Source organism: Malus sylvestris, chromosome 15 (genome assembly GCF_916048215.2).
Source record: "Malus sylvestris chromosome 15, drMalSylv7.2, whole genome shotgun sequence".
Taxonomy (NCBI): domain Eukaryota; kingdom Viridiplantae; phylum Streptophyta; class Magnoliopsida; order Rosales; family Rosaceae; genus Malus; species Malus sylvestris.
The window spans coordinates 52,992,852-53,013,397 of NC_062274.1; the positions used below are offsets into that span (position 1 = coordinate 52,992,852).

At 38.2% G+C, this 20,546-nt stretch overlaps 3 protein-coding genes across 5 annotated transcripts; all 3 read right to left on the reverse strand.

Moving 5' to 3' along the window:
• Positions 1-15: 15 nt before the first annotated feature.
• LOC126602187 (stromal 70 kDa heat shock-related protein, chloroplastic) lies at positions 16-8,489 on the reverse strand. 3 transcript variants are annotated; one of them, XM_050269021.1, is made up of 9 exons: positions 7,871-8,489; positions 7,055-7,307; positions 6,856-6,935; positions 6,571-6,713; positions 6,370-6,468; positions 5,966-6,155; positions 5,400-5,798; positions 4,965-5,283; positions 16-388 (listed from the first exon to the last, which is right to left on the reverse strand). In XM_050269021.1, the coding sequence occupies exons 1-9, from the start codon at positions 8,381-8,383 to the stop codon at positions 297-299; spliced, it is 2,088 nt and encodes a 695-aa protein (XP_050124978.1). In that variant the 5' UTR covers positions 8,384-8,489; the 3' UTR covers positions 16-296. The 3 variants fall into 3 exon arrangements, with proteins under 3 accessions (XP_050124978.1, XP_050124976.1, XP_050124977.1); XM_050269019.1 differs by lacking the exons at positions 4,965-5,283; positions 5,400-5,798; positions 5,966-6,155; ... (3 more) ...; positions 7,055-7,307; positions 7,871-8,489 and adding exons at positions 825-1,223; positions 1,368-1,557; positions 1,710-1,808; ... (2 more) ...; positions 2,372-2,624; positions 3,166-3,847 and having other exon boundaries at positions 16-707; XM_050269020.1 differs by lacking the exon at positions 16-388 and having other exon boundaries at positions 4,602-5,283; positions 7,871-8,488.
• Positions 8,490-10,108: 1,619 nt separating this feature from the next.
• On the reverse strand, positions 10,109-15,099 carry LOC126602302 (uncharacterized). The gene is made up of 3 exons (XM_050269131.1): positions 14,813-15,099; positions 14,417-14,652; positions 10,109-10,616 (listed from the first exon to the last, which is right to left on the reverse strand). Exons 1-3 carry the CDS (start codon positions 14,960-14,962, stop codon positions 10,226-10,228), a joined length of 777 nt encoding a protein of 258 aa, XP_050125088.1. The 5' UTR covers positions 14,963-15,099; the 3' UTR covers positions 10,109-10,225.
• Positions 15,100-15,754: 655 nt separating this feature from the next.
• LOC126605902 (cytochrome P450 98A2-like) lies at positions 15,755-20,060 on the reverse strand. The gene is made up of 3 exons (XM_050273351.1): positions 19,399-20,060; positions 16,952-17,349; positions 15,755-16,807 (listed from the first exon to the last, which is right to left on the reverse strand). Exons 1-3 carry the CDS (start codon positions 19,892-19,894, stop codon positions 16,163-16,165), a joined length of 1,539 nt encoding a protein of 512 aa, XP_050129308.1. The 5' UTR covers positions 19,895-20,060; the 3' UTR covers positions 15,755-16,162.
• Between the last annotated feature and the right edge of the window lie 486 nt (positions 20,061-20,546).

The following is a 20,546-nucleotide window of genomic DNA, read 5'->3' on the forward strand; positions in this document are numbered from 1 at the left end:
AATGCACGAACGAACGAAAGAAATATTGCTCTTTTGCATTTAAATCAATCAACGCTTTAACCAATTTGAAAGGGCCCTAATCGCCGTAACGTTTCGCTATCGGTCTTCTAAGTCACCTAAGTAAGTTCAAGTAACTAGTCCTCTGTCATCTAAACAACACTGTTTCTCATTCTCCATAAAACAAAAATGACACAGTATCCCCAACACCACGATCCCATCCCGGCAGAATCATATATACACATTTAATCTAAATAGTATAAGCAAGAAGGCCACTAACTTCTGTCCAACGGTCTTGCTCACTTGCTGTCGGTGAAATCTGCGTCGATAACATCACCGTCGGGTCCCTTGCCGGATGATGAATCTGAAGACCCACCAGCTTCAGAACCGGGTGGAGTTGGCCCCGCACCAGCACCAGGAGTGCCGGGCTGGTTGTAAAGCGACTGGCCAAGCTGCATCACTTCCTGGTTAAGGGCAGCGATGCCATCTTTTATGGCCTGAGTTGAACCCCCTGAGACTGCATCCTTGAGCTCTCCAAGTTTTGCCTCGACCTTTCCTTTAACTTCAGCTGGAACCTTGTCTCCCAGCTCTTTCAGTTGCTTCTCTGTTTGGTAGATAACTGAGTCAGCCTGGTTCTTTGTGTCGATGGCGTCTCTCTTCTCCTTGTCTTCCTTTGCAAACTTCTCAGCTTCGTTAACCATCCTTTCCACCTGTACATTTGCAGGCATCTCTCTTAATATAATTCGAGACTTGAAAAAAATACAAACGAGTAGTTCCAAATCTAATATCACAAAGCTGACAATTTTAAAATTTGACAGTCGACTAACCTCGTCACTTGGCAAGGTACTGGCACCAGTGATGGTGATGTCTTGCTTCTTCCCTGTGCCCTTGTCCACAGCAGCGACGGATAGAATACCATTGGCGTCAATGTCGAATTTGACTTCAATTTGAGGAACCCCTCGTGGAGCAGGGGGAATACCATCCAAACGGAAGCTCCCAAGAGACTTGTTATCTCTAACAAATTCTCTTTCTCCTTGAAGGACATTAATCTCGACACTTGTCTGCCCATCTGCAGCTGTTGAAAACACCTCCGACTTGGAGGTAGGTAGAGTAGTGTTTCTTGGGATAATCTTAGTCATGACGCCACCAAGGGTCTCCAAACCCAGTGAAAGTGGTGTCACGTCCAAGAGCACAATATCACTGACATCTCCAGCCAATACACCAGCCTAGAATCAAGCGAAAAAAGGTATCACGGTCAATACGATAATAGCAACAGAAAACACAAAAAAACCAATAACTTCACAACAATTGTCTTATAACAATGGACATAACATGTCACCAAATTGAAGAAAGAAATCATAGAGACCGACCTGAACTGCAGCTCCTAGGGCAACAACTTCATCAGGATTAACCGTAACATTTGGTTCCTTCCCTGTCACCTTTCTTACAAGCTCCTGCACAGCTGGTATACGTGTTGAACCACCAACAAGTATCACCTCATCTATATCTTTCCAGGCAAGTTTTGCATCCCTCAAGGCGGTTTCAACTGGTGTTCTAAGCCTAAAATATCAACAAAATTCTAACTTTACTTTAGAATCAAATATATACATTAAGGCATCAAAGGGGATATATTGAAATTAGCAACCAAAAAAGCTACAGCAAAATATGCAGATATCCACAATCTCATAGCAAATTGAAACAAAAGTTCACACCTGTCAAGCAGATCTGAGCACAACTCCTCAAACTTCGCCCTAGTAAGAGTTGTCTCAATGTGCTTCGGCCCATCTGCAGTTGCAGTAATGAAAGGCAGACTGGAACATAACAATTATCACCGATAAAACATTGTTAGAAATGAAAACAGCCCAGACATATGATCACAAGAGAATACTCAACAGCTGAAAAATGCTTCGGAATAATGAAGGTTCTCAGATATTGGCAACTTACCTAATGTTAGTCTGAGTCAAAGTTGACAACTCCATCTTGGCTTTCTCGGCTGTCTCTGTCAGCCGCTGAAGAGCCTGTTTATCCTTTAACAGGTCTATTCCTTCATTGCTTTTGAAGTCTGCAGCAAGCCAGTCAACAATCCTCTGCAAAATAACAACATAATCAAAACCATATCACTATTTAGGCCTCTAAACTTAACCCAAAGGGCATAACCAAAATTAGAAGAAATAGCGAATCCAAACCTTATCAAAATCATCGCCCCCCAAATGCGTATCTCCTGAAGTAGATAGCACTTCAAACACACCATCACCAACCTCAAGTACTGTAATGGAAGGAGCGCAATTTAGAAAAAGATATAACAAAAACACGCAAACCAACATTTGCACGGCCATAATGGATAAAGAACACATCCCAATAACAAACACTGTACCTGAAACATCAAAAGTACCACCTCCAAGGTCAAATACCAAGATAGTTTCATTGTTCTTCCTGTCAAACCCGTATGCTAAAGAAGCAGCAGTAGGTTCATTTATAATCCTAAGAACTTCCAAACCAGCAATACGGCCGGCATCTTTTGTAGCAGTTCTTTGAGAGTCATTGAAGTAAGCAGGCACAGTGATCACTGCTTTCCCAACTTTATCATTCAAAAACTTCGAAGCATCATCCACAAGCTTCCTCAACACCTAAACCAGCAATAAAACTAAGTTCAACAAAATTTGACAGCTAAAGCATTACATTGTTTCATAAAACTAACCAAGTTACGTTAGCAGAACCAGAATCATGCAAATGGCACAATCCAAAAGGTAAAATAATTATGAATGTAACAGTGGAGCGCCGTAAAGTTTAACGTTTCAAAATTCACATTAGCAGACAAGAAAAATGGGTTTCGGAGACCTTAACCACCACCAACACGAAATTATCATCAACCTTATTCATTTTCCTTCATTTTCCGATCATTTTCCGAGCGGGCAAACAGAACTGTAGATCAATTTCGCAACACTCATCACCAAAACTACAAAATAACACCGCACCATTGTACGACCACCATTGACTACCAACAAACGACGTCAAAAATCATAATTTTCAACAAATTAAAACGTAATAATACCACAAATTACTCTAAAAACTTCCCCCTTATTGAAATACGTAAAATTTCAACAATCCCACTGCCAAAAAACAGAAGCAATAAAAAAATAAACCCAAAAATTTCAGTAAAAATTATACCTGAGCTGAAATTTCTTCAGCGGCGAACTGCTTGCCGATAGCAGGGCAGTCGATCTTGACATTCCCATTCGCATCCCTTACGACCTTGTACGACACCTGCTTCGACTCCTCGTCCACCTCAGACATCCTCCTCCCAATGAACCTCTTCACGGAGAAGAAGGTGTTCTCGGGGTTCACAACGGCCTGTCGTTTGGCAATCTGCCCCACAAGCCTATCCCCGTTCTTCGTATACGCCACCACGGACGGCGTCGTTCTCTGGCCCTCGGCGTTGGTGACGATGGTGGGCTTTCCGCCCTCCATAACCCCAACGGCGGAGTTCGTCGTTCCCAAATCGATTCCCACAACTTTCTCATTGACTATCCGGAGCGGCACCACCCTTCTGACGCCGTTGGGTCTCACGCTCACAAACGCCTTCAACGGCGTCGTTCGGCCCAGTCCCTGACCGAAAAACGCCGACCTCGGGGTTGTGAAATTGGGCTTGGTGCTGAGGACGTTGATTTGAGCGGTAGCCATTTTCGAGAGCTTTCAGGTGAAATTAGGGTTTATTATTGAGTAGCAGAAATCCTGATCCTTCCCAAGGTATTTGTAGAAGGAGAAGAGCGAGGAGAGAGGCGAAGTGAACCGAGAAGATGCGTGAAGTTGCAGAGGGAGGGTTTTTCGAGGGAGCGGGAGAAGGTTGTAGAATGATCTACTGCCCGTGAGATTTTTTTATTGACGGGCAGGGGTTCCTGGCCGTTAGATTGCGAGCTGCCCGTTGGAAGAATCGGGGTCTTTCTTTTATTTTCTTGTCCCTTCTTTTTGGAGGCATGGGCGGCATGGCCCTAACCGGATTAGTTTGGACTTATTTTTTCTTCGTTTTTTTTTTTAACACTATACTTAGTTTTACAATTGATTATTAATAATATTATTCAAATTTACCTTTAACGAAAATCAAATATAAAATCTCTCCCTTACAACTGAATAAAAGTATCACTAAACCGTAATATTAAGTAACATGACTTATTTATTTAAAATCTCTTTTCTTAAAAAATGCTTAGAAGTAATTTTTAAAGAAGCACTAGTCAAAACTTTATAAGTGATTTTTGTAAGAACATAAGCACTTTTAAATCGCTGGTTTGAGATTACGATGCTTTTAAAAATATAGCTTATTAACAAATCTGAAACATCAAATTTGTGATAAAACAAAACTGCTGTCAATCACATTAGAAAAGTATAGCTTCTAAAAAGATGACTTGTCACCTCTTGTGATAACAAATCCTCAGCTCTCGATCTTTTAACCCAATTCTTTAATATTTTTTTATTAAATGCTAGTAGTGTGTAAAAAATATTAAAAAATTATAGAGGTGTGAAAAAAATAATTTAAGTTGTGTAAATATAATTTCATTTTTTTTATTATTGCGGTTTTTACTGCTGAATGCCTACATGGAGCCTGAAACTAAATAATGCTCTTCTGCATTTAAATAAATCGATGCTTAAACAGTTTGCAAGGGCTGTAATCGCCCTAATGTTTCGCTGACGGTCTTCTAATTAAGTTCAAGTAACTGGTCCTCTGTCATCTAAATAGCATTGTTTCTCCATCTCCATAAAACAAAAAAGACATAGTATGCCCCAACACCACAATCCCATCCCGGCAAATCATTCTTCTATACACATTTAATCTAAATAAAATATGAAAGAAAGCCACTAACTTCTGTCCAACAGTCTTGCTCACTTGCTGTCGGTGAAATCTGCGTCGATAACATCTCCGTCCGGTCCCTTGCCGGATGATGATTCTGAAGACCCACCCGCTTCAGCACCAGGTGGAGTCGGCCCTGCACCAGCACCAGGAGTCCCGGGCTGGTTGTAAAGCGACTGGCCAAGCTGCATCACTTCCTGGTTAAGGGCGGCGATGGCATCTTTTATGGCTTGAGTTGAACCCCCTGAGACTGTCTCCTTGAGCTCTCCAAGTTTTGCCTCCACCTTTTCTTTAACTTCAGCTGGGACCTTGTCTCCCAGCTCTTTCAGTTGCTTCTCTGTCTGGTACACAACAGAATCAGCCTGGTTCTTTGTGTCGATGGCGTCTCTCTTCTCCTTGTCCTCCTGTGCAAACCTCTCGGCTTCACTAACCATCCTTTCCACCTGTACATTTGCAGGCATTTCCCTCAATATAATTCAAGATTTCAAATACACAAACGAGATGTTCCAAATATAATATCACAAAGCTGACAAGTTTTACAATTTGCTAGCCAACTAACCTCATCACTAGGCAAGGTACTGGCACCAGTAATGGTGATGTCTTGCTTCTTTCCTGTGCCCTTGTCCACAGCAGCGACGGATAGAATACCATTGGCATCAATGTCGAACTTGACTTCGATTTGAGGAACCCCTCGTGGAGCAGGCGGGATTCCATCCAAACGGAAGCTCCCAAGAGACTTGTTATCTCTTACAAATTCCCTTTCTCCTTGAAGGACATTAATCTCAACACTTGTTTGCCCATCTGCAGCTGTTGAAAACACCTCCGACTTGGAGGTAGGTAGAGTTGTGTTTCTTGGGATGATCTTAGTCATGACGCCACCGAGGGTCTCCAAACCCAGTGACAGTGGTGTCACGTCCAAGAGCACAATGTCACTGACATCTCCAGCTAATACACCAGCCTAGAATCAAGCGAAAAAAGGTATCACCGGTCAATACGATAATAGCAACAGAAACTGTAGCACAAAACAAATAAAAATAGAAAGAACCAATAACTTGATAAAAATTGTCATACAACAAAGGACATAGCATGTCACCAAATTGAAGAAAGAAATCATAAGAGACACACCTGAACGGCAGCTCCTAGGGCAACAACTTCATCAGGATTAACTGTAACATTTGGTTCCTTCCCTGTCACCTTCCTTACAAGCTCCTGCACAGCTGGTATACGTGTTGAACCACCAACAAGTATCACTTCATCTATATCTTTCCAGGCAAGCTTTGCATCCCTCAAGGAGTTTTCAACCGGTGTTCTAAGCCTAAAATATCAACAAAATGATAACGTGACTTTAGAATCAAATATTTCCAGAGCTCATAGAACCAAAATTATACCACCAAATATAGCAACCAAAATACATTCCACAACATTAGGCATCAAAGGGGACATCTTGAAACTAGCAACAAAAAAAAAAAACTACAGCCAAATATGCAGAGATCCACAATATCATAGCACGTTGAAACAAAAGTTCACACCTGTCAAGCAGATCTGAGCACAACTCCTCAAACTTCGCCCTTGTAAGGGTTGTCTCAATGTGCTTCGGCCCATCGGCAGTTGCAGTAATGAAAGGCAGACTGGAACAAAACAATTATCACCGAACAGATGATCACAAGAGAATACTCAATGGCTCAAAAATGCTTCGGAATAATGAAGGTTCTCAGATTTTGGCAGCATACCTAATGTTAGCCTGAGTCAAAGATGATAACTCCATCTTGGCTTTCTCTGCTGTCTCTGTCAGCCTCTGAAGAGCCTGTTTATCCTTCAACAGGTCTATTCCTTCATTTCTTTTGAAGTCTTCAGCAAGCCAGTCAACAACCCTCTGCAAAATAACAACATCATCACAACCATATCAATATTTAGGCCTCTAAAACTAACCCAAAGGGAATAAAGTTTTTAAATATAAAAGGATTCAAGTGTATAGTCATGACATAACCAAATAAGAAGAAATAGCGAATCCTAACCTTATCGAAATCATCACCACCCAAATGTGTATCTCCTGAAGTAGATAGCACTTCAAACACACCGTCACCAACCTCAAGTACTGTAATGGAAGAAGAGCAAGTTAGAACAAGGTTATACATAGTTCTAACAAAAACATGCAAACCAACATTTGCACGGCCATAATGGATAAAGAACACATCCAAATAACAAACACTGTACCTGAGACATCAAAAGTACCACCTCCAAGGTCAAATACCAAGATAGTTTCATTGTTTTTCCTGTCAAACCCATATGCTAAAGAAGCGGCAGTAGGCTCATTAATAATCCTAAGAACTTCTAAACCAGCAATACGGCCGGCATCTTTTGTAGCAGTTCTTTGAGAGTCATTGAAGTAAGCAGGCACAGTGACCACTGCTTTGGTAACTTTATCATTCAAAAACTTTGAAGCATCATCCACAAGCTTCCTCAACACCTAAACCAGCAATAAAACTAAGTTCAACAAAATTCGACAGCTAAAGCATTACATTGTTTCCAAAAACTAACCAAGTTATGTTAGCAGAACCAGTATTAGCTGACAAGAACAAACGTTTTGGAGAACTTAAATATGCAGTTAGCCTTCATCACTGTTATCTATACACGCAATTTTACCAGCACTGAAGCTCAGTTTTGCTTAATTCTACTCACCAGCTTCATTCAATGCAAGTTTTACGTAGTCCATTAACCACAACCAAACAAAATTACCATTAACCTTATTCATTTTCCTTCACTTTCCCAGCGCCCAAACAGATCCGTAGATAAGTTTCACAACACCCATCACCAAAACCACAAAACAACACATTATATTTGTACGACCACCATTGACCCCCAACAAACGACATAAAAAAATCACATCTTTCAACAAATTAAAACGTAATAATACCACAAATTATTCTAAAACTTGACCAAATTGATATAGGTAAAATTTCAACAATCGCATTGCCAAAAACACAGACGCAATAAGAAAATAAACCCACAATTGTCAGTAAAAAGTTATACCTGAGCTGAAATTTCTTCAGCGGCGAACTGCTTGCCGATAGCAGGGCAGTCGATCTTGACATTCCCATTCGCATCCCTTACAACCTTGTACGACACCTGCTTCGACTCCTCGTCCACCTCCGACATCCTCCTCCCAATGAACCTCTTCACCGAGAAGAAGGTGTTCTCAGGGTTCACAACGGCCTGCCGTTTGGCAATCTGGCCCACAAGCCTATCTCCATTCTTCGTATACGCCACCACGGACGGCGTCGTTCTCTGCCCCTCGGCGTTGGTGACTATGGTGGGCTTTCCGCCCTCCATAGCCCCAACGGCCGAGTTCGTCGTCCCCAAATCGATTCCCACAACTTTCTCATTGACTATCCGGAGCGGCCCGACCCTTCTGACGCCGTTACGTCTCAGGCTCACGAACGCCTTCACCGGCGTCGTTCGGCCCAGTCCCTGACCGAAAAACGCCGTCCTCGGGGTTGTGAAATTGGGCGCGGTGCTGAGGACGTTGATTTGCGCGGAAGCCATTTTCGAGAGCTTTCAGGTTGTGCAGAAACCCTAAACCTTCCCTGCGGATTGGGAGAAGGAGAAGAGCGAGGAGAGAGAGGCGAAGTGAACTGAGGAGATAAGAGAAGTGGTATAAGAAGGGTTTTTCGTGGGAGCGAGAGAAGGTTAGGTGTTGCCATCTACCCGTGAGATGGGTTCCTAGCCGTTCGATTGCGAGCTGCCCGGTGGAGGAATCGAGGACCCACAATTTGGAGGCGTGGAACGGGCTCGGCTTCAAGGTATGGGTGTCGCAATGGGCCTACCGGATCGGCCTAGACTTGTTTCAAGGAGGTATGTTTTTAGTGAAGAACATCGATTAGAAGCTCGTTTGAAATTACTTTTAAAATAACTGAAAATGTTTTTGTGAAAATATTTTTAACAAAAAATTCAAATGAATTTTGAAAAAATACTTGAAATTCTTTTTACAAAAAACATATAAATAATGCTTCTTATAAAAATCACTTTAAATTATTTTAAAAACACATCGAATTCTACGTACTTTTTGTAAGATAATGAGAATTTTTAACTGTTTTCGTGAAACATGGTCAGTGATAGATTATTGGTCAACTTATTTGTACTTTTATAATTAAAATTTGTTGGGAACCAAGTATTTTGTTTTTTTCATATATAATTACAAGCAAAGTTGACACTTTTGGATTATTTCATTAAGAAATTTGCTTGTACTCCAGGACATTGTATATATAAAAGTTGACACTCTTGGATTATTCTATTTGTATTATTTGTTTAAGTTGTATTTTGTGCATGTGTGCACTCTACCTTCAAAACTCTAATTTTCTTCAATTTATTTGAGAAATAATAAATGAATTCTTTTAAAGTGGGATTTTTCTTAAGATTCTTTGTCGCCTCACAGTTTAATATCAATTATCGCGCGAATATTATAAAATATTATACAAAAAATATGAGGTAACAAAAAGTCTATAAAAAATCTAAATTTAACAAAGTCTCTTTAACAATTATCTTTTATTTTTGGTGTTGGCCACCAACCTCTCCTCACTGGCCTTTTCAACCGCTTCCCTCCCTCCAACGTCATCAATTATATCAAACTTATTGCCACAATATTTTTCTTCCCTTTTTAAGAAGCAGTTTTAGTGGTCACTCGGTACTATGGTCTGATGGATTCCTCTTCGCTTATAAATGAGAGGTCTTAAGATCAAATCTCGTAGATGACGAATTTGATACCAAATTAGGTTGCCCATTGTGTGGCTTAGCCGACTCATCATCTCTCCTTAGTGTAAAATATATCGTTGTACTAAAAAAAACACTTTTGGTAATGTAAAAGTGCTTTTAATTATTTTAAAAGTAGGTTTTAATAAAATGGTATTTCGTGTTGACTGCTCTCACTTAAATGCATACTATATAATGTAAAAGAATGAAGTTATGTGGGACTATAGTGTTATAATTCACTATTTTGTAATGGAATAATAGTTAATGGATAACCAATTAGCAAATTAACGAGTGCACTCAATTGGGATTTTGAAGGATTTTAAGAGAGTTCAATACATCGATTTTCAGTGAATTCTTATATAGGTTTTAGAGAAGTGTATAAGACTTTTGTCATGAAGAGTTTTTTTACAAGGAGCACTCTGTCATCAAAGTTCAAATGAGTGTTACGAATATACATATACATACAAATATATATGGGCGTGATAGCCACACACTCTTTTTACTTTTCAGACACTCTTCTAATTTTCGGCCATTGAATCAGATAAATTGAAGAAAATCAAAGGACAGAAATTAACAAGAGATGTGTGAGTAGTAAAAAAAGACTGTATATCTATCTTGTAGGGAAAAATACCTAACAGCCTAAACTTTTCCGGCAAGCGTAAATGCCTTGAAGGTAACATTTCTGACCACGTTAGGCCTTCCCCAAGCTCTTTGAATCTCTTCAATCACCTCTTGTGATAACAAATCCACGCCTTGATCCTTAGCTGTATTGACTGCAGAGGAGGACCTTAACATCCTCAACACCCCTTCAAATGACACTTCCTTTAGTATTTCCAGTGCCACAGGCTGCCCTTCAGAACCCAAACCAACACTCTCAAATGGAAATGGAAGTGTCCTATACCCTTCCCACAAGTACTCTCTCTTCGGGTCCCAAAACGGTTTACTTGCTTCATAAAAACGCTTCAGTACACCCTCGATTTCTGGGTGTGTTACGATATCATTGTAGCCCCAAACCGCAATCATGTAAGATTAAATGTAGATTTATGGAGAATAATCCGAATAATGACTTTGAGGTACGATTTGAATCGTTTCCTTAAAGTGTTATTTGCCCCCACTCGAATGAGTTTGCCAAAGGGTTCTTGGCAAATCACTTCCAGGATACAACAAAGTATGGAATATTCGATTAGCAAAACCGAATTATATTCCCTTAGAAATAACTAGAAAGAAATTGTATGAATGTGATGCGTAGAGAAAAGAGAGCAAAGAAATTATGTAGACAACAAATTTCTGAATGAATTGTGTATGAAACATTATACCACAACATGTATTTATAGACATCAAAGTACCCGTTCATCGAGCCATTTCATTTTAGTTGAAGACACACAACTCTTCTTAATAGTGTTGACCCAAAAGACATGTGTTCTATTTAGAATTTTCAGAAAATAAATATTGACTAATTATATCCTTTAATTCTACTCATACAATTTGAGTAAACATCATATCTTTTAACCAAAAGTTGTAATTCAACCAAAAGGTACAAGGTTGAATTAAATCCAACCTTTGAATACATATTGCCGCATGCATGCTGCGGATGGCACCAGCACTAGGTCATATATATTTATATATTTATATATTCATAAATATTATATATTAATATATATATATATTAATAATAATTATTATTATTATTATTGAAATCTCTAACAATCCTTCCCAATTTCAATAATATGGTAAATGATATTACAATAATTCTCTCTTTATAATTATCACAAGCATACCGATATAATCATGCATACAATAAAGGTGTCTTTCGAATTAAACCTTTAATTAGTGTAAGTGATTCAAAGTTATAACGAATGCGATGGTGACCTAAGTTTAAACCACCTATTCTTATGTTAAAACCGGAATCACTACACACATGATCATGTCTTATTTCCTTAAAGAAATTTCTGAACTAATTAAGCACTATTATGGCCTTGTGCTTCATCCTGGTTTCATAAACATTTACAAGAGAAAGCCCAACTCTTGGCAGAAGCGGCACTACTTCTTATGTTTATATAGGTAAGGTTCATTCCCATGTCCCTGCTACTATAGACATAACTACAAATAACCTCATTAAGAGTTAAAACTCATCCTCCTAAACGTAGCAGTCTTGCACTGATCATCCTGGAATGAGCTATATAATAATTTTCAGTGCTTGCACAACCACTTAACAATAACTTGTTATTACCCATTAAACTTTTAAACTAGTGATGTTCTAGATAAAGTCGGGTTACCATTATTGGTGGCTAATTTTCAATAAAGGGTTTTAGCCCCATTCCACTAGATGTACTAACTACCAAAGCTCTTGAAAGTGCTTTCGTTAACGGATCCGCCAAGTTATTACTTGATTTAACATAAACAATATTAATAACTCCATCAGTTATTAATTGCTTGACATATTCATGTCTCAAGCTAATATGTCTAGATTTTCCATTGTATACCTTATTGTATACTCTAGACAAAGTAGCCTCACTATCACAGTATAAAGAAATGGATGGCATTGGTTGTGGCCACAACTCTATTTCCAATAACAAATTTCTAATCCATTCCGCTTCTTTACCTGCTGCTAATGCTATAAATTCAGATTCCATAGTTGAATGTGCTATACATGTTTGCTTCTTCGAAGCCCAAGAAATTGCTCCTCTGGCAATTGTAAAAATCCACCATATTTGCGCTATTGGTCTTATTGGCATATTCCTCACTTGCTTTTCTGTGTCTACAATCACGAATGTAATGACCTTACTTTCCACAATGGTAACATACACCATTTGCATTCTTTTGATTGTTGTTGGAATTGGTCTTCTTAAACTTCCCTTTGTCAATTTTGACTTTGAAGTTCTTTTTATATTTGTTTCCTTCGACAATGTGAACTTTAGAGAAATCTTGATTTGCAAAATTCTTATCACGATTTCGAGTTTCCTCTTCAATTTGAATACCCTTTTGCAAATTCTCTAAACTAATATCTTCCACCATGTGTAGAAGTTTCTTTCTATAGTTATTCCATGTTTGGGGTAATTTTGCCATAATAGCCCCAACTATCATAGGATCCGGAATAACTAATTTAAGTTCACGAAGCTTTGAGACCAAGACCAATAATTCATGAACTTGGTCTAGGATGGGTTTGTTATCAAACATAGTGAATTCATAATATTTGAACATTAAAAATTTATCGGTACCTCTTTTTTCCGTTGTGTACTTATGTTCAAGTGCTTCCCAAATTTCCTTTGAAGATTGAATGTGTGCATACAGGTCATATAAACGATCAGATAATGTGCCCAAGATGTGTCCTCGACATACGAATTCATCTTCTTCACGCTTCTTTCGATAGGCAACTATATTGTCCGAGTCTTTGTCACTTGGTTCACGAATAGGCGCTAATTTCGGGTCCAACACATATATGACATTTAGAACAGTAAGCATGAAACGCATCTTGTCCTTCCATCGGGTGAAATTTGATCCATCAAATTTGTCTAACTTGTAGACATCTTGATTGATAATCTTCAAAGCCATGTTATCAGATTTGTTATCCATAACGAACATAACACTTTAAGATTGTTAGATTAAATGTAGATTTATGGAGAATAATCCGAATAATGACTTTGAGGTACGATTTGAATCGTTTCCTTAAAGTGTTATTTGCCCCCACTCGAATGAGTTTGCTAAAGGGTTCTTGGCAAATCACTTCCAGGATACAACAAAGTATGGAATATTCGATTAGCAAAACCGAATTATATTCCCTTAGAAATAACTAGAAAGAAATTGTATGAATGTGATGCGTAGAGAAAAGAGAGCAAAGAAATTATGTAGACAACAAATTTCTGAATGAATTGTGTATGAAACATTATACCACAACATGTATTTATAGACATCAAAGTACCCGTTCATCGAGCCATTTCATTTTAGTTGAAGACACACAACTCTTCTTAATAGTGTTGACCCAAAAGACATGTGTTCTATTTAGAATTTTCAGAAAATAAATATTGACTAATTATATCCTTTTGATTCTACTCATACAATTTGAGTAAACATCATATCTTTTAACCAAAAGTTGTAATTCAACCAAAAGGTACAAGGTTGAATTAAATCCAACCTTTGAATACATATTGCCGCATGCATGCTGCGGATGGCACCAGCACTAGGTCATATATATTTATATATTTATATATTCATAAATATTATATATTAATATATATATATATATTAATAATAATAATTATTATTATTATTGAAATCTCTAACAGTGTTGACCCAAAAGACATGTGTTCTATTTAGAATTTTCAGAAAATAAATATTGACTAATTATATCCTTTAATTCTACTCATACAATTTGAGTAAACATCATATCTTTTAACCAAAAGTTGTAATTCAACCAAAAGGTACAAGGTTGAATTAAATCCAACCTTTGAATACATATTGCCGCATGCATGCTGCGGATGGCACCAGCACTAGGTCATATATATTTATATATTTATATATTCATAAATATTATATATTAATAATAATAATAATTATTATTATTGAAATCTCTAACAATCCTTCCCAATTTCAATAATATGGTAAATGATATTACAATAATTCTCTCTTTATAATTATCACAAGCATACCGATATAATCATGCATACAATAAAGGTGTCTTTCGAATTAAACCTTTAATTAGTGTAAGTGATTCAAAGTTATAACGAATGCGATGGTGACCTAAGTTTAAACCACCTATTCTTATGTTAAAACCGGAATCACTACACACATGATTATGTCTTATTTCCTTAAAGAAATTTCTGAACTAATTAAGGCTTACACAAAATGCTCTTGACGAGCGAGTAGAACTTTGGGAGGTCAAACCAGTGCACGGCCTCTGCCACGGTCACTAAATCAACTGAGTTTTCGCCCCCTATTAGGTCAACCAACTCGTCATCGGACATGGTCACCGGAGTGTGAACGTAACGAACTCGAGGATGTTGGAGTGCACTCTTCAGTTGGGATTCACTTATATCACTTCCTATTACTTGCTCATAATGCTCTCCAAGCTGCACAAAGTAAAAAAAAAACAGCACAAATTAGTACTCTTATTTTCTACAATACACAGTTGTATGTGATTCATCGGTATTTGAATTGAGACTGTCATAATCTAGTCGTCCAATACACCAGTGCATCGTGGAATTTTCGGAAATTAAGAGGAGTACTAACAGAGAAAGCAGCTTGGCCATTGCCGGTGCCGACATCCCAAGCTAAAGAGTGTTTTGGTGTGAGAGCCGCCAGCATGGAGTACCATTCCTTGGGGTAAGTTGGCCTTGCTACCAAGTAATCTTCTGCCTGCTTGTCAAATAAACCTGCCATTTTTCTGAAAAATATATGTAAATATTTAGCCTTAATTAAAGGGAGACTAGCTAATGAGGAAGAGTGAAGTTATGGGGGTTTTAATTTATACATGCAGAAATTAACTGTGAATATATTTTCTAGCTATTACTAGTAATGATTTTCATCTTCCTGGACTTCCAATTTTCTCCAGTCCAAAGGCCAAGAAAAGATCAATTTAAATTGATGTCGGAAAGCAAAGTCCAATTTGGTTTTTGACTAACTAATGTTAATTATCAAGGACGTTTGATAACTATTTCGCTTAAAAATGAAAACTGATTTGGTAACTACCTTTAATTTTCAATACTAAAAACCAAAATTAAAAACTAACAAATTAAAAATTACCTGGCGAGTTTTCAATTTTTCAATTTCAATTTTCGAAAGAAATGAAAACTAAAATAGTTATCAAATTGAGCCGTAAGGACTACAGGAAAGCAAAGACAATTCTCCTTCCTCTTTGAATAGTCTAAGGTACGGGTTTATGGCCATTGTACCCTAGTTATTTTTTACTAATCAATACTTGTTGAATTTTACATTAGAGTTACTTATGAAAGTGTTTCCTTTGCATCACCCTCCCGTTTTATCTCCAGATTTTGCACGACCAATTTCTAAGTTCATAGATTTGATTGTAGCTAGCTCAGAATTCATGCATGATCAAATATTCGTTTTAAGAGCTTCTGTTTATTGATCCGTAATGTTATGTTTGGACGAGAGATTTTCAAAAGGCCCAAAGCATTTTAGACTCGATTTTTTAAAATGCTTTAGAAGAGAGTATTTATGGAACTTAGGCTAAATTCTTGGAACTTTTAAAATCCCAAGAATATTCAACTAACAATATTGTTAAATTGTCATGGAATGGCTTCAAACTGTTACAAATACATTGAAGCATAACTTTTCCAGCAAGTATATATAAAACACTTTAGCCATGCACCTTTTTATCTAACAAATTCACACCTTGTTCCCTAGATGCAGTGACCGGAGTTCGGACCATTACCTCAAAATCTTCGAAAACCATTCAACAACAGCTTCTTCGGAATGTCCAGCGGCAACGGAATCGCCTCGCTTCCACAACCAAGGGAAGGGAAGTGTCTTATTACTATCAAACACATACTTGAACTTTATTGTCCCGAAAGGGAAGGGTTGTGCAAACAAGTTGATTCACAATACGAAAGACACTGAAAATTACATAGTCGCCTCCACACGCTTGTACAAGTGTGATGGCAGCCTTGGAGTAGGCACAACTTCTACTGGGGTTGCCATGTAAGTGACCGTCCCTGGATTTTCGGACATGTCAATCTCCTCTGGGTTCACTCCTTGGGGCGGAGCCCAACTGAAATGGTGCAACAGATGACCCAACATGGAGGCCACCAAGTTGATACCGAGTTGGGCTCCAGGGCATACTCGCCTGCCTGATCCAAATGGAAGTAGTCTGAAGTCATGGCCTTTGATGTCAAAGTCTTCTTCCAGGAACCTTTCAGGACGAAATGCATTTGGGCTTTTCCAGACAGCCGGGTCACGTGCTATAGCCCAAATATTGACATGAACGATCGAACCCTTGGGGACGTCGTAGCCACCAATCTTGACATCGGCATTGGCTCGGTGGGGGAGCATTAGTGGTGCTGGTGGGTGCAAACGTAGTGCTTCCTTTGCAACACATTGTAGGTAAGGGAGGTTTGAGAAATCGTTTTCGGTCAAGACCCGGTCGACCCCAATAACCTTATCTAGCTCCTCTTGAGCCTTTTGTTGCACCCTTGGGTTCTTAATCAGTTCGGCCATGCCCCATTCAGCTGTAATAGCTGTGGTGTCTGTACCGGCAGCCATCATATCCTGAACAAATCGCTTCATTAGTTTCGAATGTAAGGGAAGTGTGCGCGATGACTATCTCATATTGCTAATAACAGTTCCGTTAACTAATAAAAAAGGAAGCAACAAAGTGGGAAACCATTGATGTATTAATGTACACCAACTTACCCAAAGAAGTCCTATAATAGTGTCCATACTAAGGTCATACTTGTCCTTCAAGGTAAACAATGCATCCACGAAATGGCTCTTGGCAACGCCACCTCTGGAGCGTGCCTGAGTGTGTTCGTCCATGATTTCCTTGGTGAGTTTGTCTCTGTTCGCCTCATGTCGAGCAAACGCCTCTTCGTCAAACGGGCATGCCCAACGCAACCACGAAATGTGCTCAGCCACAGAGAGCGATCCGCTCTTCTTCACTCCATCGGCAATAAGAGCTCTGAATTCTTTGCCTTGCTCATCTGTGATTTCATCTGAGTTGATGAAACGTTTCCCAAATGCTAGCCTTGTTATGTTGTTGAAAGCCACGGTTCCCAAATACTTCCTCACTGTCAAACTTTTTCCATTGTTTTCTGTAAAATGGTGTGTAAATTGTTAACAACAATCACTTAACTGGTACAAGGACGAGTTTGCAAGTGCATTTACCCAAACATATTCTTCTTCTGTTTTTTTTATTTTTTTTAAATAATAAGAACTTAAAAAGATAACAAGTTTTGAAAGATCACATTCTGAATAAGTCGGGAGGGCTCTCAAATCAAACTAGATAAGTATTAATTGAGATGTCAAAAGTAAAAGTACTGAGAAGCCAAGCTTTGTGAATGAGGATCCTTTCCTCATCCTCTTTGTGAGAATCTTGGAAATCATCTAATCACGTCCGTTCGTAGTAAATTAAGCGATCAGTTTTTGTCACGTACTATTTATATTCAATTTTAAATAAAAAAATTTATAATAATTTTTTACCGTACGATGTACAATGGATCCGGTAAGAATCCTCATTCAAGCTTTGCTATACAGTGATCAATGTTATCATTCACTAGCAAGGTTCTAAAAAACGCTAGGCGCTAGTCGGACGGCGGGCTAGCGCCTAGCGCCTAGGCGGCCTAGGCGGATTTAGGTAAATTTTTTGTATATCTTGTAAATAAGTGCATATTGACACCTAAAAAAAAACTATACTTGTATGGATAATAAAATAATGATAAAATGCAAATTAGGTACACTATTTCCATAAGTATTGGATGAACTTGTAGTAAATTCATCATTTGCAAATTAGATACACCATTTCCATAAGTATACCACCATGAAACCAAAAAAGAAAAAAGCACGCGATTAATAAAAAATAAAAAATAAAAAAAACCTCCTAGGACCGCCTAGGGCCGCCTAGGACCGCCTAACCCGCCTAGCCGCCCAGCCCGCCTAGACCGCCTAGGCGCCGCCTAGCCCGCCTAGGCAGTTGCCTAGGCCCAACCCGATTTTTCCTCCCGATTTGCCCAAAAACAACTCGGTTGCTAGGCGCCCAGCGCCTAGGCGGCCGCCTAGGCCGTTTTTTAGAACACTGTTCACTAGTGATCCATTAATACCCCCCTTCCAAGGCCAATCTTCAATGCTATCCAAAGCGACCAATCTTCAATGCTATCAATCTTCCATTAATACCCATCTTTTCTATGTTTTTAAAATGTTTTCGGTAAAATCTTTTGTATTATGCCAAATTTCCGTCACAGGTGTGGTATGTGTAGTTTTGATGGCCGATTCAGGAGAACAACTTTATAATACGAATATATTATTATAGTAACGTATTGTGTCAATAATATAAGAACACATGAATAAAAATTAAACACATATTGACATGAGACGCCACGTGTCATACTTCTTCTCCTCCTTAATCATGGGTTTATCTATGGCTTTTTGTATTAGCACCCCACAAAATGTTGAATGCAACCCACATTAAAATTTAATATTAATGACTTATTTACTCTACTATGTTATGACAATTTTGACTTTATTAGGTTTAAAAAATAATAAAAATTTTATAAATACACCCACGTATTATTTATCTATTTCAACTATCAAAACCTCTCCCATTCTCCATTGTTGAATAAAACCCTAAGCAATGAAACTACAAACATGTTGATTGAGAAAAATAATTTTTGACGAATGGAACACGAAATCGGTGTTTCGAAAGCTTGGAAATCATTATTATTGTTAGTGAAAAACATTCAAATGAACCTAAACATTTTTTGAAATCATTCGGCAAACTAACGTTCAGATAGTTTGAAATCATTTGGCAAAATAAAAAATGAGTGTTATAAGATTTGAGAAATGTGGGGGTGTATGTGGAAAATATAAGGTGTATACTAAGAATGTGGGGTGTGAAGGTATTATGGGGAATGAAGTGAGGTGTATTAAGATATTTTTTAATTGAAAAAGTAAATGTGGGGTATATTAAGTATGTGAGATTTATTCAATAATTTGTGGGGTGCTAGTATAATAAGCCTATCTATTTGTTGGTTGATTTGCAATTTTCTCCAATTTATTTTAGTAAATATTTACTTTTCTTAAGAAGATTATACTTAATTTCAATTAACTATTTCATAAAAAGTTAAAAAGTTAAGAGAAATACATACCAGGCTTGGTGCAGTGGTTGAAGACGGACTCCACCATAGCAGTGACCTCATCTTCTCTAATGGGTCTCAGATCCTCGAGCCTCTTTGCAGAGAAAAGCTCAAGAGTGCACACCTTCCTCACCTTAACATAGTGGGGCCCATAGTCAGCCCAAATAAGATCCTGGCCGTCCCTGCTGAGCTTTGCGGTTGATCTGTTCCTGTGCCTGTCAGCCAGTTTCTGGTCATTCTCCTTGAGCACTTCCTTTGCAAGCTCTGTGTTGTTCACTACGACGCTCAGTGTTGATCCAATCCACACTGAAATGATGGGTCCGTATTTCTGAGCCCACTCGTTGTAGCAGCGGAACCTCACCGGCGTTATCTGGTAGAGGTTTCCGACGACGGGCCATGGACGTGGACCTGGCGGGAGCTTGAACCTGAGCCGTTGGTAGAGTTTGTATGCAAGGAAGATGAAGATGATGATTGATGAAATGGGAAGAAGTAGTCCAGAGAGAGCCATGTGAGAGTGCTAATAGGCAAAAACTCCACTCACGGAGAGAGAGGGTTACTTTGTTGGACTTGAAACCTTGAAGATATATATATATAGTCCAGAGAGATCCATGTGAGAGTGCTAATAGTCAAAAACTCCACTCACGGAGAGAGAGGGTTACTTTGTTGGACTTGAAGCCTTGAAGATATATATATATATATATATATATATATTTATATATTCTTTAATTAAAATCTTATTAGTTTTCAATGTTTAATCAAAGTTTTTGAATTATGTACACCTCCGTAAGTTAGTATTAATGTATGTTATTTTTTTAATTTAAAATTTTTTTGTATTGCAGTTACCTATATTTATAGAATTAAAAACTCATAATTTGTGATTTAAATATTAAGGACAGATTAAACTCTTAAAAATCTTTATCATAATAATCTTCACAATCATCAATACCAGCCTTAAAACCCAGAACCTTGAGGAATAATGCACTACAAAACATTGGGTACATCAATACTGACCTTGTGGGTAGATTCATCAATTTAACGAAAAAATAATGTACTACAAAACATTGGGTAAATTCTCTTACAAACATGTACTATATAACATGGGTACATTCTTCTAATAAACCTATACATATGAGGTTTATTCTATGACTGAAATAAAAACA